This window comes from Dreissena polymorpha, chromosome 1, assembly GCF_020536995.1.
Source record: "Dreissena polymorpha isolate Duluth1 chromosome 1, UMN_Dpol_1.0, whole genome shotgun sequence".
Lineage (NCBI taxonomy): Eukaryota > Metazoa > Mollusca > Bivalvia > Myida > Dreissenidae > Dreissena > Dreissena polymorpha.
In genome coordinates, this window is record NC_068355.1 from 164,051,048 (window position 1) to 164,077,161 (window position 26,114).

At 35.4% G+C, this 26,114-nt stretch overlaps 1 protein-coding gene across 1 annotated transcript in view; it reads right to left on the bottom strand.

Annotated features, from left to right (window-relative positions):
* LOC127858836 (uncharacterized) overlaps nucleotides 1–15,820 on the bottom strand; it is a 62,915-nt gene extending 47,095 nt beyond the window's left edge. The window contains 7 exon segments of the mRNA XM_052396159.1: nucleotides 355–484; nucleotides 1,544–1,699; nucleotides 2,631–2,776; nucleotides 4,397–4,637; nucleotides 8,745–8,765; nucleotides 10,339–10,736; nucleotides 15,730–15,820. Coding sequence (XP_052252119.1) covers nucleotides 355–484; nucleotides 1,544–1,699; nucleotides 2,631–2,776; nucleotides 4,397–4,637; nucleotides 8,745–8,765; nucleotides 10,339–10,705 — 1,061 coding nt within the window. The 5' untranslated portion in view covers nucleotides 10,706–10,736; nucleotides 15,730–15,820.
* Between the last annotated feature and the right edge of the window lie 10,294 nt (nucleotides 15,821–26,114).

Consider the following 26,114-nt stretch of genomic DNA (forward strand, 5'->3'; position numbering starts at 1 on the left):
CGTTTAAAAAAGTTTCTTCTTAGCAAAAATCCAATTTATGCTGAAAGTGTCGTCCCTGATAAGCCTGTGCGGACTGCAGGCTTATCTGGAATGACACTTTACGCACATGCATTTTGTCCAATTTTCACAGAACAAGACACTATTTTGTTGGTTGACCAATCCACCAATTAAACACAAACACATCATAAAATAAACTATGAAAATTCATCTTTTTTTCAGAGCAGAAATCAACAAATTTAGGCATCGACAAATAAGTCATTTTTTAAAAACAAAACCACGAAAGTTTAAGCCAACAAATAAAACAGATTTCACAGTAACTATTGTACTATCAAACTATTTTCTACAGAAGCCTACCTGCCGTCCATGTCTTCATCCCTGCGTGGAACAGCCACCAGGGTGTGAGGGGTGGGGGAGCCTGGCTGGCCCCCTCCTGACTTGTCACCGCTGGCACGAGATCCAGGCTTATCAGCAGCAGGGGTTGCCTCTAGAGACAGCATTGAGCCAAGGTATGAGAAAAGTGGGATGCGTGTGCGTAAGGCGTCAGCAGAGATAAGCCTCTGCAGTCTGCACAGGCTTATCTAGGACTACACTCTGCGCCTAAACTGGATTTTCGTTTTTGAAGCAAAAATCCAGTTTAAATGGAAAGTGTCATCCCTGATTAGCCTGTGTGTACTGCAGTTGATATTTTATGCACATGGTTTAAATGTTACTGTTAAATTTATCTTACTACATCAAATTCAGCACAATTTATTGGGCTTAAAAAAAACAACTGATGCAGTATAATTTTTTGTAGCACAATGTGGTCATTAGAAGGCTCGAGCTAATGTGGTGTAGTCAAATCAGTGGTAGTCTTTGTGTTAAGTGTTGGTCAGTGTTGACCCAGTCTGCTGAATTTTAAAATTAGTGTAACTGACATTTCCTAAATTTTACATTGAGTTAATTGTTCACAAAATATATTAAAAGCACTTACATAATTGTGCTCACATAATAGCACTTACATAATTAAATATTTGGTTATTAATTATGATTACTGCTCCTTTTTAAATTATTTATTGTTTAAAAAAAAAAGACATCTCAATTTGGAGTTTGCTTTGTTTTTCAAACATGATTATCATTTTTTTCCTATCACAAAATTGGAATACTGAAAAATGTTTATTATTTTAACAAAACAGATTTTTGCTTCGCCTGGATATTTTACAAAATGTCAATTGCACTACTTTATTATTTGCACTAATTAAACATTTAATAGTTGATGCATGTCACCAAAATAAGCCAAAAATAATTAAAAAGTTTAATCATATTAAAATGCCAGTTACACGACTTTTAATGTTCACAAACACGCTTCGAAAAGAAAAAAGCACTGAGCCTTGTGGTCGCTGATGGTCAGTGCTGACCTAGTGGTCAGTGCTGACCCAGTGGTCAGTGTTGGCCCAGTGGTCAGTGCTGACCCAGTGGTCAGTGTTGGCCCAGTGGTCAGTGCTGACACAGTGGTCAGTGTTGACCCAGTGGTCAGTGTTGGCCCAGTGGTCAGTGTTGTTCGTACCTCTTTTCTTGAGTCCTGGTGGGTCTGGTTTCTGGTAGGTGACATCTTTGGGCAGGGGTCGTATCTGGCGGTCTTTCTTGGGCTGCATGTCAGTGAAATGCTGGCACTGCTTGAGCACCGTGGCCCGCACACCCCCCAGGTCCTCTATCTCCTCCCCTGCACGCATGCACACAGTGACAGTGGGTTAACCCATTACTGCTTATATACACATTTATATTTTGCTGATGCATTTGTAGTCCCTTAGAAAATCTAATTATGTTAAAGACCTTTTTCATATGATAAAGTTTTCAAGGCTTCATTTCCAATCCTAAGATATGGATAAGCAGCAAACAGCATGTAACCTGAACCACCTGTGAGTTTCTCTCAGGCTGTTCTGGTTTTGTTCTGGTTGCATATAGCCATTTTCACTTGGCTTCTGAGAAATAAAGGGTTATTTAAGGACACAAAGAGCATTCTTAATAAATTATTCTCAAACAAAAAATGATATTCTAATTTTGGTTGATGGAAGATAGAAAATGAAAATGAATTAGATATAAAAGTGCACCGCTTGTTTCTATTTCTTACGGCTCCCCTCATGTACACAGGTAGACAAAAGTGATATTGCATCGAGTAGATCGAGTCTTATTCTGGGACAACCAGGCTTTATGCATGTAAGTTAAGTGTCATCCAAGATAAGTCTGTGCAGTCTAAACAGGCTAATAAGGGACGCCACTTGCTGCTTTTATTGAATTTTGTGTTTAATGGATACCTGTGCGCATTGCACAGTCTAATCTAACATGACACTTTCCATACATGCATATAAGCTAGTTTTTCCAGAACATAAATTCACATCCTGGTCAAGCACTATTTGACATGACTAATAATTTTGAATGTATAATTTAGTAGTAAATCTTATATATCATATATATATTCATCAGCATGATTTTGGGGAGACGTAAATTTATGGATTTCTGATTTTGGATTTGAGGATTTTGCTTTGATTATTTCCCCATGTGTTTGTGTTTAAATTGTGGATTGGTTGACCAATTGAATCAGCTGAAGATAATAACCCATTAGTAATCATGATATACAGTAACTAGTACCGCACCTTGTTTTAGAGCGGGAAGTTTGAAGAGTCTCGGTCGCTCAAATTTAACCCGGGTTTGCACCTTGTCCTTGGTGTCCCAGATACGCAGCTCCAACGTGTGGTTGTACAGCTTCAGTAGCACATCCTTCGTGATGTACAACTTGTGTCTGTAGAGACATGAATGATGATGTACAACTTGTGTTTGTGGAAACATGAATGATGATGTACAACTTGTGTTTGTGGAGACATGAATGATGATGTACAACTTGTGTCTGTGGAGATATGAATGATGATGTACAACTTGTGTCTGTGGAAACATGAATGATGATGTACAACTTGTGTCTGTAGAGATATGAATGATGATGTACAACTTGTGTCTGTGGAGATATGAATGATGATGTACAACTTGTGTCTGTGGAAACATGAATGATGATGTACAACTTGTGTCTGTAGAGATATGAATGATGATGTACAACTTGTGTCTGTAGAGATATGAATGATGATGTACAACTTGTGTCTGTGGAAACATGAATGATGATGTACAACTTGTGTCTGTGGAAACATGAATGATGATGTACAACTTGTGTCTGTGGAAACATGAATGATGATGTACAACTTGTGTCTGTGGAAACATGAATGATGATGTACAACTTGTGTCTGTGGAAACATGCAATGTCCGTTGTTATTTTGAGAGTACTATTTTACAGCGTGAGCCTTTTGGATTGGGAAAAATTGTGTGATAAACCATGATCTTCAGAAAAAATGGGGAAATTTTGGTAAGACTTTTGGGGGAAAATGTTCATTTTTGCCACTTGGAAACAACCTGTAAGAGACTGTAATTTGGGGCAAAAAAATGCACTGAATGTGAAGTACAACGTGTATCTGTTAAGTCATCCATTAATTAGGAGGGACTCATATGACCTGTGTCATGTAATAACAGGTCTTATGCAATATGCGCCCACTTTAGCTCTAGACGTAACTGCATAACACTGTCTGCAGCTACCCTGTCCACTTATGTGACCATGACACCTTGCGAGACAATAGCGGACAGGGTAGCCCCTCACAAGACTGCACAAATGCACAAGCTTTTCTAGAGCTATGCTGACCACATGGCAAAAAACTCATTTTTGCATGACACGGGTCATATTTGAAGCTTAGTTGGTACAATATAAAATGCATAATACTAACAGCGTGTCTTATGTATAAAATGTTTTGGAAATTTTATTTTACACAGACAGTTAAAATAAAATGTTTACTTACAAATCTTTATTCTTCGTCAAGTACTCATGATCCACATAAAAATTTCACCTTCAGAAAAGGTGTTTTATTAATTAACAGTAAATTGTGGCAGTCACACTAGCTATCCTTTTCAAAACTATTCATAAATTTCTTCCATGACACTGACTGAAATATATGAGCCTTTATCTGGGAAAACTGGCCATTAGGCATGTGCGTTAATTGTCATCCCAGATTAGCCTGTGCAGTCTGCACAGGCTAATCAGGTACAACACTTTCTGCTTGAATGGTATTTGTCATTGAAAGGAAGTCTCTTCTTAACAAAGATCTAGTTTAAGCGGAAAGTGTTGCAAATTGCACAGGCTAATCTGAAAAAACAATTTACGCAACTGCATTAAGCCTAGTTTTCTCTGAATGAGGCTCAAAATTTGTATCAAGTAATACGAAACTGTGGATGTCATACTAGCTATCCTTTTCAACACTATTTATAAATGTCTTACATGACATGGACTATAACATATTTCTCTAAATAAAATGCCCATGTGACCTACTTCTGGGTCCAGGCGAACCACGTGATGTCCCCGTCCTGCCATGTCTTCTTGATGACTGCCTCCCTCTCCATGTGCACCTTGGCTCCCAGCCCATACATTACCACGTCTGTCTTCACGAGCTCGTCTGTGCCGGGTACCAGATAGTACTCAAAGTGGTAGTAGTTGAGAGCGCGCGGGACTTCAAACACCCGCTTCTTCTTCTTGACCAGGTCATTGATGTTTGGCTGGTCCTCATCTTCAACTGAGCATAGTAATCAGACTTCAATATATATACTGTATTTCACCATGTATTACGCACAGTATAATGCACCCAAATTGAGGGGGGGGGGGGGGGGGGGGGGGGGAGTAACAAACTGTGCCTAATACATGGTTTAAGTACAGTAAATGGTTTGTTACAGGTGACATACTGTAAAATCCATTTTTTATAACAAATGACTATTTTGTGGACAAGAAAATTTTCGGATTTCTGATTATTGATAAAAATGAGGACTTTGCGTTTGTTGTTTACTGATGTGGTTGTGTTTAATTTGTATATTAGCTAGCCCACATATATGAAAATTTATCTCCCACAAATAATAATGATTTAACCGTAAACAAAATGTTTGACTTGGTACCCTTGCCTGTAGAAGTCATACTGAATCAAAAGAGACGCGTTCTGAGAAACGGGACTTAATGGATGTGCGTAATATGTCCGCACAGGCTAATCAGGGACGACACTTTCCGCTTTTATGGTATTTTTCGTTTAAAGGAAGTCTCTTCTTCACGAAAATCAAGTTAAGGTGGAAAGTGTCGTCCCTGATTAGCCTGTGCGGAATGCACAGGTTAATCTGGGATGACACTTTAAGCACATGAATTAAGCCCAGTTTTCTCAGAACGCGACTCAAAAGGAATTAATTTTTCTTTAAAAATAACAAACCAAAAAAAGTTAAGAGTATTTTGTACATTTTTAAGAATTTAACTGTTTAGCAGGTAATTTCTGTATTCATTGTTTCAGTAATATTACTGTGCTTAGTTCATATGAATATTAGGATGTAAACAATGTGCGTTTACAATATTTAAGTTGAAGTAGGTACATGAAATGTGAATGCACATTTTAGTCTGTTGTGCATTTTGTAACCTTTACCTAGTGTACATATATATGGATGGATTTCTGATTTTGTTTTTAATTTAGTAAATGGTAATCTAAACTGGTATACAAATATTTAAAACACCTGCGTTGTATGATCTAACATTAATTTGAAGTGAATGCTCTATATTCTGAAGACATTTTTAACTTTTACTACATTTTAAAACTCTAAAATGTTACTGTTTTACCAAAAGCACATTTTGCTGAAAAAAGTTTTTTTTCATTATCATTATTTTACTTCAGAATTTATTTTCAATTTTTAAAGTCACATTGTTTATTGACCAATTATTCACATTGTTTATTGACCAATTAACATTTTTCTTAAGTTATGAAACATGGAAATTCAAAAGCGACGACATTAATGTTCATATATCCTGTATATGAGCTTAATGACTTCTTGAAGTATTTCACAGTTTGATTCTAATGTTGGTGCTTTGATATGAATAAGAGACCCATTCTGGGAATAACAGGGATTAATGCAAGCATGTGCGTAAAGTGTCGTCCCAGATTAGCCTGTACAGTCCGCACAGGCTAATCAAAGACGACACTTTCCGCCCAAACTGGATTCTTGCAAAGAAAAGACTTTATTTAAACACAACAAATCATTCAAGCAGAAAGTGTCGTCCCTGATTAACTTGTGTGGACTGCACAGGCTAATCTGGGACGACACTTTACGCACATATATCAAACCCCCTTTTCACAGAGGATTAACAGGGATTAATGCATGTGCGTCAAGTGCTGTCCCAGATCAGGCTAGTAGTAGTGACGACACTTTCCGCTTTTGTGGAATTTTTTGCTTGAAGGAAGTCTCTTTTAAAATGAAATCCAGTCTATGCGGAAAGTGTCATCCCTGATAAGCCTTATAATGGATGAAACTTTACGCACATGCATCAAGCCTGGTTTTCCCTGCTTATATGAGGCTTATATAAGACTACCCATTTTAACTTGAACTATGAAGTAGGTATAACTGAAATAGTTGCGGAGAGTGTACAAGTTACTGAAGCAGAAAGCGTGTCATTGCAGTGCTTGACTTGTTAGTGGCCAGCAGTTATCAGCAGCAGATTTGGGCAAATCAAGTTTGCACACCAGCAGTTGTAATTAGTTTCTGTTACCGTACACGATGATTGATGAAAAGGTCAATATTCAGCATATCTTAGTTATTCAGACATTTCACACCATTTTGTAAATGTATCTATCGTGTAAGAATTATATTTACAATTTTTTAAATGATACCAAATTTTAATCTGGGTTTTCTAAATATCTTTTGTGTAGCTATATGGTAATGCATGATTATTTTTAATTTATTTCGTTTTCAATCTTGTTTAACAAGTAATTGGCAACATTTTCACTCAATCATTAAGTACTTGGCAATGAAGTTTTGCTAACGTCTTTGGCCAAAAAATGCTCTGCCCAACCATCAATGAACTACAGTTCTATAAATTTCGATAACAGGTCAAAGAGAATAGTCTTCAAACCAAGTTTAAGCATTTTCTTTAAAATAAGTTGAGGAATAATGATGCATTTATGATTTGCAAGAATTAAGAAATACAAAATGTAATGAATCAAAATTCCCCACCCACCCCCCAAAACAAGAAAGAAAATTCCCCATCTTTATGGTTCCCAGCCTTAAATTCACTTGTATGATCACTTTTAAATACAATGTGAGCATGTTTCGACTGCCTTGAATAAAAAACAACAACAATTATTATCAACTGAATAAAATGAGCCGTGCTCTGTAAAAAGGGGGTTTAATGCATGTGCTTAAAGTGTCATCCCAGATTAGCCTGTGCACAGGCTAATCAGGGACATCACTTTTGGCCTAAACTGCATTATTGGTAAGAAGAGACGTTCTTTATACAAAAAAAATATCATTAAAGTGGAGAGTGTCATTTCTGATAAGCCTGTGCATACTGCACAGGCTAATTTGTGATGACACTACGCACATGGATTTAAACCCCCTTTGCACAGACAACAGCCCATATATCTGCATTAAAACATGTGAAGAATATATCTCGTCTTACTTAGTTCATAAAAAGAAAAGCTAGTGTAAAATGAAAACAATGCATTGCACAAACAAATTTGTTGAAAATTTAGAATTCCCTAAAAAATGCAAAATTGTGTGAAATAAAGAAAATCAAAATAATTCTTTATAAGCTATTAGTTTGTAATGTTTTATTAATAATGATGTTTTAGTGGTATGATAGAGCATGTTAGTTTTTTATTGTTCTATATAAACGGTTACTTTTTTGTTTAAGTGATATGATATTAAAAATATACAATTACTATATATTATCACACTATACATGTTCACTAAATAAATATATTTGCGCTGACAGATAAATGAAATGATGAATTAATGCTATGATAAACAGCAAATAACAAAAACAACAATTAATGCATAATTCTGTACCACACAAGACTGGAGATCTAGAAAGTGATAGATAGACATCTGAATTCAGATCCAGTACAAACACGACCTCCAGCATGGCACAGCAGTCTAAATTCAGGGTGTCAACATACAGGTATGGGGAGATTGTGTTAACCCTTAACCACTTATATACGCATTTTGATGCATTTGTGGTCCCTCAGAAAGTTCAATGTAATTGAAACCTTTCTTAATGGATTCAAATTGTGAAGCCCTTATTTCCAACCCTTAGATACTCATAAGCAGCAAACAGCATAAAACCTGAACAGACTGCGAGTTACTTGCAGGCTGTTCTGGTTGTGGTTGTATGCTGTTAGCCATTTTCACTTTGCTTCTCAGTGTGAAAGAGTTCAGTATACTACAGTCTCGTTCTGTGCACTCTGGCTTATTGCATGTGGGCAAAGTGACTCAGGGAACACATTCAGCCTTTACTGGATTTTTGTTAAGTAGAGACTTCCTATAAACAAAAATTTCCTTCAAAGCAGAATGAAGCAACACTTGGCACTTTTATTGATTTGTTCATATAAAGGAATTCTCTTCTAAACAAAAAAATCTATTCAAGGCAGAAATTGCTGTCCATTATTAGCCTGTTCAAACTGTACAGGCTAATCTGTGACAATACTTTGCGCACATGCATTAAACCTTGTTTTCCAGAACTCTATTGAAAGAGCAAAAGTTGGCAACCATGGTAAAAGTATGTGTTTTTAACAGCGACTATTCAAGAGCCCCTGAAGTTTGACTGCCTGTAGCCCAGGGAGACAGGTGTACAGAGCCTGCGACCCAAATGCAATACTAACTTGGAACAGGTTCGTCCTCCACTGCAAAACAGAGGCATCAAAAGTGGCAACATATTGCAATCTTGTGAACAAGTATCGATAGAGGTATAAATTGATAAAAAGTGGCAATATATTGCAATCTTGTGAACAAGTATTGATAGAGGTATAAATTGATAAAAAGTGGCAACATATTGCAATCTTGTGAACAAGTATCGATAGAGGTATAAATTGATAAAAAGTGGCAAAATATTGCAATCTTGTGAACAAGTATCGATAGAGGTATAAATTGATAAAAAGTGGCAACATATTGCAATCTTGTGAACATGTATCGATAGAGGTATAAATTGATAAAATGTGGCAACATATTGCAATCTTGTAGCAAAGTATAACACATGTGTAGCAATTTGAATAATTCTTTACTAATGTGTTGAATTTATTCAATAATGCAATAATAGCATTTATGTTGTTTTTTCTTAAATTCAACAATTTTCTGAATATCACATGATTCTTAACGGTAGCAAGCTACCTTTTCTTTGGCAAGCTTCTTTTTTGGTATGAGGTCAGACAAACTCCATCTAATTGGATTCATTGCTTTTACATATTGTTTATACAGTTTATAATTGTTGTAATTTACTGACCATATTATTATCTTATAACCTTTAGCATTATCAAATACCATACCTATTAAAATTACAACTTACATGCATTTCAGACACTCCCAAGTTTGACAATCTAAATCATTCTAGATATCATGTAAGATGTTTGGAAGGCCAGAATTTAACAAACAGATAAAACGCTTATCTAACTAATACACACATAATTATGCAAACAACAATCCCAAACAATCATGACATAATTGCCAAAAATAACGTAACCAGTCATAAGCCAACCATGTTCCATGCAGAAATGTTCCATGTCCCATTCTGGCTTAATGACAACAAATTGTACAATATAAAAACTTTTTTAAAAAGTAACAGATATCATTTGATCAATCAGTAAAATGGTTCTTAGTAATAACCACTTCAAATTTATTGATTTTTACAGCGAACACCTTTTTTTCCTACTATCCAAGTCAAGGCATTATTAAGGAATTTTGAGACTAGGAATTGTGTGACTAGATTTGGGGAAAAGTGATACTTAAGGCCATTAAGACATTCATTTTTTTAATAATTATTAAGGTATGCAAAATACAACAAAAAAGTTTCATGAATAGTTTTGGCAGGTACCGGTAATAGTCATATTTGAAAAAAGAGAGAGCTATGGAGCTGCATATGCTTAGTATCTGCTACAATGTTCAATGTAAGGCTACAAAGACATTCAACATTCACCACTGGATGTGACCATGCAAGACACTGTGCCAATCAATATCAGACATCTACATACTTCTGCAACTGACTATTACCACAGCCATATCTCCCCAGCCTGTCAAAAGACCGTGAAAAATAGATATAGCAAATCATTTAAATCAGAATTTTTGAACAAAACTTCGATAAGGTAAATGCATGTAATACTTGATTATTTCCAAATTACACTTACGTGTCACTTTCAGCCATCTGAAGAATTCAGAAATGTTTTCAGTAAACAGAAAACAAAAAATTCATATCACACAACTTACCTGTTGGAACGGCTACAGAAATTGTTACAGTAAACGTAACTTGGTGACCATTTGGATCAAGCTCTGAGGGTTTCAGTTTCTTCTTTGTTTTCACTTCGATCTTTTCTTCTCCTACTCCACCGCTCTTGGGTCGTGTAGGGAAAGCGTCTCGTTCCATGGAGCCTGATTCTGCCTGATCAGCAGACGTCTCAATTATTCCCGAACCCCCAATGGAGGCATCCGTATGAGATGATTTCTCGTGTTCCTCTGAATCTGTTCGTATCTTTGTCTCGCCATCCGAGTCTGATGGTGAATTTTTTCTTGGCGAGGGTTCAGCATCGGAGGACCGGGCACTGCCGTTGCTTCCCTTGACACTCTGGTCTGACATTGCTGCTTATGCCTGAGAGTCTTACATTCAACTGAAATGAACATTATTATAGCAAACACCCTTTCCATATGTCATATAATTATGGCTTGCTTGTTTACTTTCTGGATATAAACTATTGCTTTTGTATAACTACTACATGTATTGTTGTCTAGCCTGCAACATGGTAGACTCGCGGTACTTGAGGAATAATCACTTGCTTCTAGAAACCATCTTAATATATCAGATAAATGATTTAAAGGACACTCAAATTTAACTTAACTTGATTGGACAATTGCCTTTTTAGGATGAAAATCCTTCAATATTAACTGCCCTAGAAACAAAACCAACACCACTGTCCGCCATTGTTGTGTATTTTTTCGCCCAGTAGATTCGCAGTAAAGAGGTGAAACAGAACAAATAATATATCCAACATGAATAATCAAAGCTTGACATATTATTCAAAGTAACAATCAATAACGTATATAACAATTCAAATATATGGAATTTAAGACGTCCAATAAAATAAAAAGCACAGTTATTTTCAAGCACTGTCTGTTTTTTCATTACGACAATTAACTGAACTGTAAAAATTCAAATATTGTAAATGTCTGAGTTTTCAGACATTTAATTACCAAAAATAAATTCAAACCTATAGCGAGAGATGTTTTCTGTCAGATTTGACAAGTAGGTCACACAGGTTTGTTTATAAATGAAATCCAGGGAGCGCTAATGAAATACCAAATAGTCATCCCGACCCGCGAGTTAACTGGGTTTGAGTACATTAGATTTGTAAGAAGTGTGCAAATCATGGTTCAAGATGGATGGTTAAATCTGACTTTCAAGAAGTAATAAGGATACTGAGCAATTATTGTTGACTAATCATTTTATGTGCCTTGGAGCATTTTTGAGATTTTATATCAGGTTAACAAAATTAGATATTAATATTTTGAAGTACAAACATTTTAATTAAAAAGTTAATTGTTAACTTCTATTTTGTACTGCTTGTGGAGTGTGTTGACCTGACTGTTTAATAAACATAAGTTGTTCCTAAATGCTTTGAGCTTTTATGAGTACAGCTCAAACAAGCAACCCGGGCCAGAGGGTCAATAGCTGTGATAATTGCAACTTAAAATATAACATGTTAACAAGCAAAATGGAATAAAATATAGGACAATCATAATTCAAAATGTTATAAATGAGCCAAATTAGTTCAGGTGTATCAGTTTAACTTTATCGGTCTATTCCGTTCACATAAATGACAAGAGCAGTATGAAGATGTTACATGTATAGGGTAAAGTGATCTAGAGTCGGACACGATCTGAAGTCGGACGTTTTTGGACCCGTTTTTCTGTCGATTTTAGACAGTTCAGCATGTAAACAAGTGTACATTAACCGAAATAAATATTTAAACCAATAAAATAAGTCGTTTCTCTTTTGTGGCGTACTTCCCAGCATTCCTGAAGTTCATTTCTAAAAATACCTTCACGTGCGCGAATTTCAAAATTGACAACGCAAAAGAAGTAAGTTTTGTTTGCGTTTGAAACAGTCTAGCAGTGTTAAAATCTGTTTAAGCAATTGACATCATTGTTAAAGCTGTAGATTTATGATCATTTTGTAAACTAAATTAAAGTTTAATTGTAGTTTCTTTAGATTGATCAACAAATTTCCCCACCGACAACATGAACTATTTTAGATATTGAGTCGGACAGCAAAACAACGCAATTCGATATTGAGTCGGACACTGTCAGACTCAATGTCAGTTGTGAATAAACAATGTTTAACCTATATTTACATATGAAAGTTTATAGATAGGTCTCAAATACAGAAATAAGCCTATTTTATTACGGGTTTACGTTGAACTACATGTGTAAATGCAAATGTTGACAAGTCCAAGAGCTCTTATATGTTCCATTCATCAAACAGTTTACTCGGTCTGTGCTAGATTGTTCTAATGACTTTGTGCAAAGTGTTGATTTTTTAATACTTTTGTTTAAAAGTTAATTTCCAGCATAAAATGAGCACGTAAACCAAATTCTTACATGTTGCGCTTTCCGAAATTCGTTGATATATTAAGATGTTTATTCATACAAAAATATCATGTGAGAAATTGGGCTACGTTGGTAATAATAGGATTTTACCACTATTTTACACTGTTTGCATTTGTAGTTATTAGTTTGTGCTGTCGTATTTCACTTTGTAATTAATAGGATGAAGAACGTGATAATTCGCAAGTTTTGTGTTGTCGGTATGCACCATACAGGTGCGAAGCAGCTAGAAGTCGGTCCATTGCATTATTGTCGCCATGAACCTGGTAACCGAAAGGACTGTAATGTGATTGCAGTTTATGGAGACTCACACCTGCACCAGGGCCGATATTATCTTCGCCGTGAAGATGCCCTTAAGCTCAAGACTGTATTAAATTTTGCAAAAGGGTCGTGTTACCTTCGGGCCAAAAATGTCCCCAGAAAAGTTTTCAAAGCTGCGCGGGCCGATGCAGAATTGCAGCATCGGCTTCGTTGCTGCGAAACAGATGCAGACTCCATAGCTGAGCCTGAGATATTAAAGAGTTCATACATATATAAAATTTATTAACATTCTGTGAAATTTGACAGTGCAGCTACAGTTGACAGTTTCTTATTTTCAATGTTTTATTCATTATGTTTGTTTATATTTGCCAATAAATAAAATAAATGTATTTAAAACGTATCGGCTTAATTTTTGATACTTCAGTGGCTCTATATAATCGGGATGTCTGTTCGCCGCCATGAATATAATGTTCCCAAATCGTCTTTACCTGATAGGGTGACTGGTAAAGCACGGCGCTACCTGGGGTAAAACGCACAAAATGTCCTCGACTGATGAAAAGGCTCTTATTGAGGCCGCCACTTCATAAGCGGCCAGGGGTTTTGGGTTTAGTAAAAGTAACATTTTAAGGTACGTGGGGATTTTTGCCGCTCAGAAAGGCGCATCGTTTAAGCTTGTCAGGCCTTTGGATATGTTGTGGATATTGATAAAGTTGAAAGCTCGGAACCCTGAGTTCTCCTTGCGAAGCCCTCAGATAACTGCAGCAAACAGGCACACGGCCATGACATGTAATGCACCAAAAGAAAAAAAAGTCGCGTACACACATGTTTGAGTGGTTTTGTAACTGGATTACTCATAAATACGAATTAGAAATTATGCTGTACATTGTATTTGTCTTTAGCTTGAAAACACGAATCTTTAATCTTCAACTTGTTTTCGATACCCGATGGGCTGCATAGACGTTCATGTTCACACACGCTAACTCACGTAGTGCATTAAGCAAGGCATCGTAACTATGTAGTTGCCCAATATTAACCTGATACTCTTGAATAGTGTGAAAATAAATTTAGCAAAACCTCGCTGGTCTACTATGGCAACCACCAATCGAACTTGTATGCTTCGGGAGAGAAGTCGAACCCGGGTCGCCAAGCTTAGAAGCGCGTGTAGCAACCACTGGTCGATAACGTAAGTATATAAGTAATTTTACATCATTTAATTAGATTAATTCATTTCAATATAAACGAAATATTGAAAAAGCATTAATAGAACAAATATTTTTGCATTATTGACTTAAAATAGTATAAAACCATATAATATATGGCCATTTACTCTGACATCTCTCACTGTCCGACTCAATATCAAAACTGTCCGACTCTCAATCGAACTGGAGTAGCTGTATTCAACTACACATAGCCTCTAAACCTGTAAGTTCGTGCACCTTAAACTTCAAAGGCATATCTTTCATGAAAAATCATTAGACAATAACTAAACTTGATATATACTTTATGATTTATCTTTTGTTTAACAAATAAAGATTGAAATATGTTGGTTGATAATAATAATAATGGAGTAACGTACCTTTGAACATTCATGTATATCGTAGTCTGCGTCACACAGAATTACCCTATAAAATCGTGCATCGATTTTGATGACGTCACAGCGAGGCCCTGGCATGTGTTTATAATAACCGATATATGTTTTTGTGAATAAGTGTTTATTTGTATTAAATATGTGTTGTTTTAGACGAATTTCGTGAATAAACTGTATTGAAAATATTGGTTTAAATAATACTGGTCTTTATAAAAACAAAATATGGAATGTGATAACTGTATTCAGAGGTCTAGATAAAGTGTATTTACTAACAGAAAATAGCTTAATAAAATTCTATTCACAATGCCAATGGGGGCATAAAAGGCTGTCACCCCTTCTAATGACAGTTGTTTTGTGACAAAATCCCAAATTTACGCAGCGAGAACCTTTATTTAAGGCCGGTCACGATCTTAACGTATGGCCTCGTGTAATCATTTGGGGGTAAAATTTTCCGCATACACAGCATTCTTTAATCGTATTGTAATGCAAAGTACAGAGAGCGCAATATAAATTCGAGACGGGCCTCCAAGGGAAACTACTCTTACAACATTTTACGATCAAAACATTGACAAACATAGCCGTCTGGTGCAGGAAATGTGCAGATTTTAAACATTTTTTAGTCTTTGTCTTTAGACCGAGGTCAGAAAAACGGACAATTTATATCATATTTATTTTTTTTCCTCATGATTGTTGTCTTATCGGCTGTGGAAATTCTCGCGTTACAAAAGTGAATAGTTTTCGAGCACGTGCGTTTGAATGTTGCTTAGAAGTTTACGTCATAAAAAAGTACACGATCTTATAGGGCTGCACGAAGTTATAGGAATAGAGGATATAGGCGCAATCTAAACCGTTTTGCGTGCAAAAACGGTTGAAATGCGTAGCGGGAATAATAGGCTGGGTACCAGTTTGAAGAAACCGTCCTGACAGTTCTAAATATAGCTCAAATCGTTCAAAACTGAAAACACTGTCCGACTCACGATCACTTTACCCTTATGTCTTAATGAATAACACACTTTTTACTTATTCAAGTTGGACAACACAGACACGCTAGAATATATATGTTTACTTCAGCATTTTGCCCTAACTTTGTAAAAGAATTAAAATTTACTTAGATTTGTTAGTAAATGAATATTTTTCATGACAATTTTTACCTTTCGTGTTGTTAAAACAAAATAAACATGGAAAACAGAACTGTTCAGCTAAAACGAGCCTTAGAACAACCAAACAGGAAGTAGCTACGCCGTAATCTTAGGAAATATAATCCTCATTTATTTATATGCATTTGAAACGAAAATAAAATGAGTAACTGTTAAATCTATTTTGTTATCGTATTAATAATTTTAAAGGATGTTTTATTAACCAAAAGTCGCAAATTCATTTAAAATAGCAAACACCGTTTACAACTGTGCGGAACAATGAAATAGTTCTGTTGCTACAACAGCGGTAAACTCCCGGGAAATTTAAATGCTGATTTGCAACTTTTTTGCAATAACAGTAACTGTTTCAAAAAGAAGGCTTATCCCGATTATATGTTTTTCAAAACACTTCTGTATCTGTTCAAATACGTAGAAGGACCACTTCTGGTATATTTCTACGGGGATGAGTTTTCAGAAGTGATCTGGGAGGGCTTGTTTTAAGCCCTCGACTGTCTGCATGCGCACCACACTATCGTCCAGGTGGTTTCACAACACAAGTGTTTCCACAAAATAAAGTTTTTAAAACTGATTTGTTTGAGCACTAGGAATTTTGAATGCACGAGAGTTATTTGTAAGATGTCGGTCTAAAATGTTCGACGATGTAAAGTCGGAGTAAGTTTTTACTTTGACAGTTCTTCGTTGAGGTTTCGATGTCAGGTATTCATCTGGGTCCACTGCCGGCACCATACCCCCTGCGATCTTGTAGAGTATCACCAAACGAATATAGACGCGCCGGTCTTGAAGAGAATTCAGTTTTAAAGTGTTGAGCATATTTGTAACACAACCTTATTCTTTGGATTTGTAGTTATTCATTATAAAACGAGCACCAAGACGCTGAACGTTTTCGATTTTGTCATTATCTTTTTTGAGAAAGGGGTCCCATATGATTGAACCATATTCAAGTTAAGATCGAACCAATGCGATAAAAGCGGTTTTACGACATTCTTGGGGACGGTGTTTTAAATTCCGTCTAAGAAATCCGAGCGTTGAGTTCGCCTTTTTGCAAATGTTATAAATATGATTTGACCAAGTTAAGTCATTTGATATGAGTAATCCGAGGTATGGATTCGAATCTACATGTTTCAATATTGTTTTGTCCAACTCGTAGAAGTACGAACATTTACTTTTCACACTTAGGATGTTACACTTTTTTTGCATTAAATTTCATACCCCAGGTTGATGCCAAAACTTCTAATGAAGCTAAATCTTCTTGTAATTTACATGATCCGAGATGTTACGTATTTGACGGTATAATAAACAATCATCCGCCAAAAGTATAACCTGTGATTTTACTCTTGAGTGGCAAGTCATTGATATGACATAAAAACATTAACGGACCGAGTACAGTCCCCTGTGGGACGCCCGAATCAACGTGTATGCTTCTAGAGAGCTTACCTTCAACTACAACTTTCATAGATCTGTCTTTAAGAAAGGATGACAACCAGGACAGCAAGTGACCTTTAACTCCATAGTATGACATTTTTTGCAATAGACGATCATTCGGCACAGTATCGAACGCCTTGCTAAAATCCAAAATTACACTATCACCTTGTTGTTTCTTTTTAAAAGATGTCAGTAGATCATGCATGGTTATTAATAATGGTGTTTCTGTAGAATAGCCAGATCTGAATCCATGATTTAAATTTGTCAGTACACTGTATTTATCAAAATGTTTTAAAAGGTGGCTACTTATAATATGTTCAAGAATCTTGCTTGTTTCTGACGTAAGGCTTACTGGTCGATAGTTCTCAGCTGAATGCTTGTCTCCATTCTTAAATACAGGCGCTGCATTCGCGTCTCTCCAATCCTGGGGTAGTTTACCGGTGTTTAACGAATACTGAAAGATTTCACTCAAGTCCGTCGATAGTTCATTTGCACAAGTTTTTAAAACAATGTTCGGGATGCTATCAGGACCACAAGCTTTAGACACATTAATATTTAAAAGTTGTTTCAATACACATTTGGAGTTAATTTGAAGATGAGGTATCGTCGAAAAAAGGTTGAGAATTTAGGTGTTCTTGTACCGAGGTACCATTGTCTATTATAAACACAGATTGTAATTGCGTCAGTGAAATTTCTGCTTTTTCTTTGGCATCAGATAACAAGTTACATTTCTTTTTTAACGGCGCCACTCCGATGTTATCCTGTTTCTTCGATTTTATATAGTTCCAGAAGGGTTTAGAGTTTTGCTTGTCCATACCGTCCTGTATATTTTTATTTATATCATCCCATTCTGCTCTACGGAGATTTCTTTTGCATTCTTTTTGATATTGTTTGAAACGGCCCCAAGATCCTGTTTTCTTTGCTTGTTTATAAAGACGAGCTTTCTATTTCTAAGATTTTTTAGCTCATCTATTTTTTTTGAAAAAAAAAAATGAGCTATTGTCATCACCTTGGCGTCCGCGTCGGCGTCCGGTTAAGTTTTGCGTTTAGGTCCACTTTTCTCAAAAAGTATCAATGCTATTGCATTCAAACTTGGTACACTTACTTACTATCATGAGGGGACTGGGCAGGCAAATAACTCTGGCGTGCATTTTGACAGAATTATGTGCCCTTTTTATACTTAGAAAATTGAAAATTTTGGTTAAGTTTTGTGTTTAGGTCCATTTTATTCCTTAAGTATCAAAGCTATTGCTTTCATACTTGCAACATTTACTAACTATCATAAGGCCACGACTTTTATATTTCTTGGTTTACAAAACCGCCGACCCTAATTTTTGGAAAATGGGAAAAAAAATAAAATCGGAAAATCGTCTTTTTTATATATATTTTATTCCCGACCGCACTGAAAAACGAGCGAAACGAGAAATAAAAACGATCCGGTTTGAGTACGGTTGCGAATAAAATCAAGTAAGTACAATCAACGATTGGTTCACATATATCATTGTGTACACACCGGTCTTACTGACAATAACGTAGTGACGTCACCATCTATGTATAGAATGCACATATATTACAGAGATCGGGATATTTTTCAATGTGACACAGTATGTACCAGTCCTTTTATGGGCACTTCTCAAAATTTATTTAATTACAGACAATAGGAAAATATAATATTAAACATACCCGATATTATAGTAGATAAAAAAGTTTTACCTTGCAATTTGATAATTAGTATAAATAATCCAATAAAACACTGCCATTATTTACGATATATGTGTTTAGGAATTTTGTAAACACGTCCGCCATAGTTTATAGGAACTGTACAGGAAGTTTGGAAATCGGAACAAATCGGTACATCTCGGAAAATCATTGATAAATGTATTTGTCGTTTTAATGCTTAGGGCCGAGTAATTTCGGCAAATCGGAACTCAACTTGCGTATTAAGGTAGTGCACCTCTAATGATTTCCCGCGATTTATTTTACGATCATTGTCGATCTTCAATGATCGGTTATTTCCGAGAGATGCATTTTATTTTTTTCAAAGTTCGAATTTTGTTATATGTTTACGTAATTCCTTTAGAATACATTATTTTCACAATAAATATTGACTTTGATCCAAATATCATCTGAAAAAATACGATTTCGCGATTTCTTCAAAGATTGGCGAGCCTTTTTACCTGTTTACGTATGCATATCTAATTTAAGCTTGCGCGATTGTGAAGTTGTCGTGGCCTAGTGGTTAAGGCGATGGGCCTAGTGGTTAAGGCGATGGACTATAAATCTTTTGGAATCTTCCCGCGCAGGTTCGAATCCTACCGACATCGCATAGTTTTTGCGACACGTTTTATTTCTTTTCTAACGTAATTTGATTTAATGATGCATATATGCTATGTTTTGTTGTTAATATGTTGAAATTTTTATGCACATCCTTCAATTTTTTAAATTAAAACAACGTTATGGCTAAATTGGGTGATTTACTGCTGAAAATACGGATGATGCATGTTGAATTTTTATTTTTATTTCAAAAAGTAAACGGTAAATTTGTCTATTTCTTGGTATTTTTGCTGTATTTAGTGTTTCTATAAAAACTATGTTTAAAATATAACTTAAATGGTACTATTTTGAATTTTATGACACTTTGTTTTTAACCGACCCAATTTTTACTTGGCTGAAATCACTTACATTTCATGGCGCTCTTCCATAGATAAAAATTTGTAAAAAATAAATGTCTGTAAAAGAATACTTATTTAATCTTGTTTAAATTGTAAACACCTTTACTGCATCTATACACACCAACAGCATGCCCATATTTAGAAATTTGAATGAATTATGGAACTTTTATATACCCCAGGGGTGAAAATAAACTGTACAAAAGCTGAGCGTGGGGGTGGTTTTGAAAAAAACGGTATATTTTTTTAAAAAGCACGGAAAGCCTACCTACAAATTTGCATGTAGTTCAGTGAAATGATGCTGATTAAGAAAATAATTAATTAGATTATATTTGTATATGTGCCCATTAGAGGTGCACTACCTTAAAAATACTAGCTCAATTAACCGTTAAACTCCGCCTCCGTTCTCTGCAAAAGATTCGCAGGCGGAGCTATGCACGTGCTATTATTAAATTGGAGGATTGCAATTGAGAAACAAACGCACGATTGGTTCGGCATGTTGATTGCTAGACAAAGGAAGCTAATTTTGTAGGCGCTAAATTTGTCGCTTTATTGCTTCAGACAGCAAGCGGCTTTCCTTTGATGACGTCAAACTGTCAATTCACACAGACTGCACATTTTCGGAAGACTTTAACTGGCTCCTTGTTTACAATTCCAGTAAAAACACTTGCTAACATTAAACTTTGGATTAAATTATCAAAATAAAGCAAAAGCCAAGTTGACAAATATGATTGTATTAATTCGCGTCAGTTTAAATAAGACGTTTTGCGTTGTAAATCAACGAGTTTTCATGACAACAACAACTTAAACAAACATTACCGCGACGACGCGGGGATCGATCTACCTCGATTTTTTTTCATGGACGATGTCATAAGTCCAATAAGAGCAAACACATACTTTGTGTATGAGTAGTTTATCTTATATAAGATTTATGCAACGGGCATCGCATTGCGTAATGGTGCGCATCGAATTACGGAAATGAAGCGCAGTTTTTCGTTTAATTAATGGGAGAAGAACGCATGTCATTTAATGGAGTGTTTAAAATTGCCTGATGTTACAAAAGGTGCTTTTAGGTGACTCATTTCATTTGAAGATATAGATGTGTTTCATTGCATTATTAGATTTTTCGTCTCTGTGTTAAGGTTATAAAAGATATGATGTCTTTGTTCTGATGTTATTAGTATTAACTTATTTTTCCAATGATGTTTTTTTTTTTTTTTTTTTTTTCGACCGCCCGATGGACCATTTTCAAAATAATTTTTGTAAACCAATAAAAAAAAAAAGTCGTGGCCTAAGGGGACTGTGCAGGCAAAGTTATGAGCACCGCCTTGCGGGTGCAGACCGCTCATCTATTTTCTTTTTAAAGGTGAAGGGACTCTCAATTTCAATCACAAAGGAGGGATGGGTGGAGTGAAGAGGGGTGTATAGTGTGGGTGTGTGGTCATTTATTACATTATCTTCCAAAAATGCGAAAAAAAATGATTTTTTTTTTAAATTCGGGGGTGGGGGGGGGGGCAGGGGATTCTAGGGTGCGATGGTTGGACGGTATTTCAAAAATAAAATAATAAAAATAAATATTTGTGTTTTTTAAACCGTTTCCAAAAAAATTGTGGGGGGGGGGGGGGGGGGGGGAGTATAGTGTGAGGGTGTGGTGGTCATTTGTGAGATGATCTTAAAAAAAAAAATGGGGGGGGGGATTCCGGAGGGGGGGGGGGGCGTGGGGGATGGTTTGGGTGGTGTCTATTTTGGTATGTCAGGTAAGAGTTGTTTTGTCAAAGTATCAATCAAATCTAATCATAAATAAAGAAGTTATGGCAGTTTTAGCAAAATTTAATAATTTGACCTTGGGAGTCAAGGTCATTCAAAGGTCAAGGTAAAATTCAACTTGCCAGGTACAGTAACCTCATGATAGCCTGAAAGTATTTGAAGTTTGAAAGCAAAAGCCTTGATACTTTAAAAGTAAGGTGGATAGAAACACAAAATTTAACCATATATTCAAAGTTACTAAGTCAAAAAAGGGCCATAATTCTGTAAAGATGACAACCAGAGTTATGCAACTTGTCCTTTTACTGTACCCTTATGATAGTTTGCGAGTGTTCCAAGTATGAAAGCAATATCTATGATACTTTAGGGGTAAAGTGGACCAAAACACAAAACTTAACAAAATTTTCAATTTTCTAAGTATAAAAAGGTCACATGATTCTGTCAAAATGCCAGTCGGAGTTACATAACTTTGCCTGCCCAGTCCCCTTATGATAGTTAATAAGTGTTGCAAGTATGAAAGCAATAGCTTTGATACTGTAGGAATAAAGTGGACCTAAACACAAAACTTAACCAAATTTTCAATTTTCTAAGTATAAAAAGGGCACATAATTCTGTCAAAATGCCAGTCAGAGTTACATTACTTTGCCTGCACAGTCCCCTTATGATAGTTAGTAAGTGTTGCAAGTATGAAAGCAATAGCTTTGAAACTTAAGGAATAAAATGGACCTAAACACAAAACTTAACCAAAATTTTCAATTTTCTAAGTATAAAAAGGGCACATAATTCTGTCAAAATGCAAGCCAGAGTTATCTAACTTTGCCTGCCCAGTCCCCTAATGATAGTAAGTAAGTGTACCAAGTTTGAATGCAATAGCATTGATACTTTCTGAGAAAAAAGGACCTAAACGCAAAACTTAACCGGACGCCGACGCCGACGCCAAGGTGATGACAATAGCTCATAATTTTTTTTCAAACAATAGATGAGCTAAAAATACCTTAAAAGCGGAAAGTGTCGTCCCTGATTAGCCTGTGGGGACTGCACAGGCTATTCTGGGACGACACTTTACGCACATGCGTAATGCCCAGTTTTCTCAGAATGTGACTCAACTTACATTCTAACAGTCCGGACAATGACAAACAACACTACAACTACGTTACGTATATCATTTACAAATGTAGCTTACTCGAAATACAAGCACATGCATTATGCCCAGTTTTCTCAGAACACGACACAATTAGTCTAAGTCTGTATCGACCTTCAGCAGTTGTGAACAGCTCTCTGATAGGCCTTTTCAGAACTTTCATCTACATGACCAGGGCCGTTAATCACAAGCCCCACCTCTTTTTTGAGATGTATTAATAATTGAGCCAATACTACTTCCAAGGTGGCGCTCAGGTTCAGATGTTTTGAAATTTAACGGATAAGTTTACAGGGTGATTAGGCTTTATAATTATGGTCTTTTTTTCAACATATTTTGCATTATTTTTAAATATCGGCCAATTTAACTGTAGTGCGTTTCAGCAAAGATAAATTCATCCCAAAAATGTACAGAAACATACAATCACAGTCTATTTGGAAACGTGAGGACCTTTGTTGCATGGTAATAAAGTCGTAAAACAAATTGATGTCTTTTGCCTGTGTGACGAGCACATTCCCAGCCAATTAAATCGCTCATTACATAAAACGATTGCTTTGATTGCTTCTAGCCAATCTAATAGATAAATTTGCATTTTTCAAAAAGAGATAGAGCCAATACCAATAGGAGTTGGCGCCAATGCATTTTTACAGCTAATTTAAAGTGACATATTTTATGTAATGGTTTAGAATTATGATTAAGTGACTTACATTTATTTGTGTAAGTTGACTACTTTTTTTAAATAAGAAAAAAAAAGTTGTTTTCTAATAATGTCTTGATGGATTTAAACGTTCGTCTATGTAAGATAAGAACATTTAATTTTTACATGAATAATACAAAAAACTTAAAAAATACTGAACTATCTTCATTTTCTGGAGTTGTTAGTGGGAAAAACAACAAACATTTTGTATATGAGCCTAATTAAGATTCGTTGACCATGGCCTTTTAGTAAATTAAGCATTTGGATTAAGGGACCCAAATCATATATCTTTCAAGAAGAAGTATTATCGTATAATTATTTCGTGAATGATCATACTGTATACAAAAATTGCTGTCAATGAACTATTTTGATCATGTTGAGAATTAAGTTAAATTTTGTGCATTACACTTTTTTGGTATATATCGTACAATATTGTTTATTCATGTTGGTGACTTCTTAATTGAGTTGATAACTTATATTTAAAAAAACTACCGGTACATCTTATTTATTATGTTACATCTTAAGTCTCCTCATGCATTAAAACCAGGATGCTGATTTTTGTCCGATGGCACCTATGACATATTGAATGCAGAATTGCAGACCCTGTTTGCCCTATGAGACTCTAGCCAAATAAGCTACCACAGCTCAATAAATACGGACCGTGTACATAATTATGGAATTGGTGATTTTTCTATAAATATATTTTGATTAATGCACATTGTGACCTAGTTATGAACTCGGCTAAATATCATTGAAACAAAGTTAACGCTGAAAGCAAACTGTGACATAAGACTTATAATAACAAGCACATTCGTTGAATTGATATCCCCCGCCATTATACTTCTGGACACAAGATACGGCTCCGGACACACACAAAAAAGCCTTTTTTTTTCAAAATACAAAGGGCCATAACTCTGTTATTATTCGATGGTGTACAATGCCATTTGGCGTGCATCATCCTCTTATCCATATATATACTCATACCAAGTTTCAATGAAATCTGCCAAAGCACTTCCAAGATAAGGCTCCAGACACAAAAGTGCCGGACGGTACGCCAAAACCATATCCCTCCGCCAGGGGATAATAATAATCTGTTCAATCTTAGTTATGTTTCTGAAGAAAGTTACATGAAATTAAATCGCTCATTTTGATCAGCATATGACAGAAGAGAATTACTATTTCAAAGGAGGCTGCTTTTACCAATATGATGGTGTTTTTTGTTCAAAATTGTGAAAATAAGATTTCAAATGTTATTAAATTTTATTGTTTAAATTAAGTATAACCTTCTCTTTTTACCAAGCACAAACATGAACACAATAATTAAGTTGAAGCCATACAATTGCGCCTTATGTACAATTAAATTTGTGAAAAAAAAACATTGTGTCACTAGTGTTTATTGATAGTAAATCTTTAGTCTTTCGTAACATATATGCGCCATGATTAAATCCATGAATAAAACATGATTTGAATCTCTATCTAATATTATTTTTTTATGCCCCCAAAGGAGGGCAAATAGTGATCGAACTGTTCATCTATCTGTCACACTTTGCGTTTAGGTTTCCAAAAAATCTCATAACTTCTATGTCGCTTCCGATAGCAACTTGATATTTGGCATGCATAAATATCTCATGGAGCTGCACATTTTGAGTGGTGAAAGGTCAAGGTCATCCTTCAAGTTCAAAGGTAAAAAAAAAACAAATTCAAGGAAAGTAATAAGCTATAAAGGGAGATAATTATCTGTACCTGCCAAATGATAAAAAAAATCAATAAAAGTGGCGCAGTAGGGGGCATTGTGTTATTGACAAACACATCTCTTGTTTTAAATTAAGTTTTTGTAAGTAGTTTAACATCCAGTCAGAAAATCATGTGCAGTATTCTAAGACATAATTATGCTTGCATAACACATTGAGTTACTGACTTCTGGTAATTCAATTAACACTATATTTGAATCTCTTTATAGCAGGGGATAACCAAATACGTGCCACATTAGATTTTCTTTTTTCACCAGCCGAGTAGATCTTTTTTTTTCTATTTTCTAGCTACACTAACAGTATGGTACGTTTCACTTGTACGAAATCAAATGCAGAAAACTCAGGTTGTCTTGTAAATACTTTAACTTTACATTACACTATTGAATATGAGTAATGATGCACTTAATAAAGTTATAACTTTTTCAATGATTTCTTAGTATTTAACAAACAATAATAATTTAACAAAGGTTGTAGAACATTGTACAGTAACATATCTGTAACGTAAAGGCATTAAATCCTTAAGATAACTTTATAAGGTTAAAGGAATCTTTTCACGGTTTGGTAAATTGACAAAATTGAAAAAAGTTGTTTCAGATTCGCAAATTTTCGTTATATTTATATTTGTGAGGAAACAGTATTACTGAACATTTACTATAGTCCAATATAGCCATTGTATGTATCTTTTGACGATTTGAAAACCTAAATATTATAAAGCGTTGCAACGCGAAACGATTGAATAATTTGGATAGTTCTGTTGTTGTCTTTTAAATTTACTAAACTACGAAGATTGCTTATATAACGTATAAAATACTATTTGTGTATACTCGGCGGAATAGCCGAGAGGGCTAATGCGTTTTTACTTCGAACTAACTCCAGGACTCCGGGGGTCACTGGTTCCAGCCCTGGTACCAGCTACTTTTTTTTCCTTGTTTTAATTT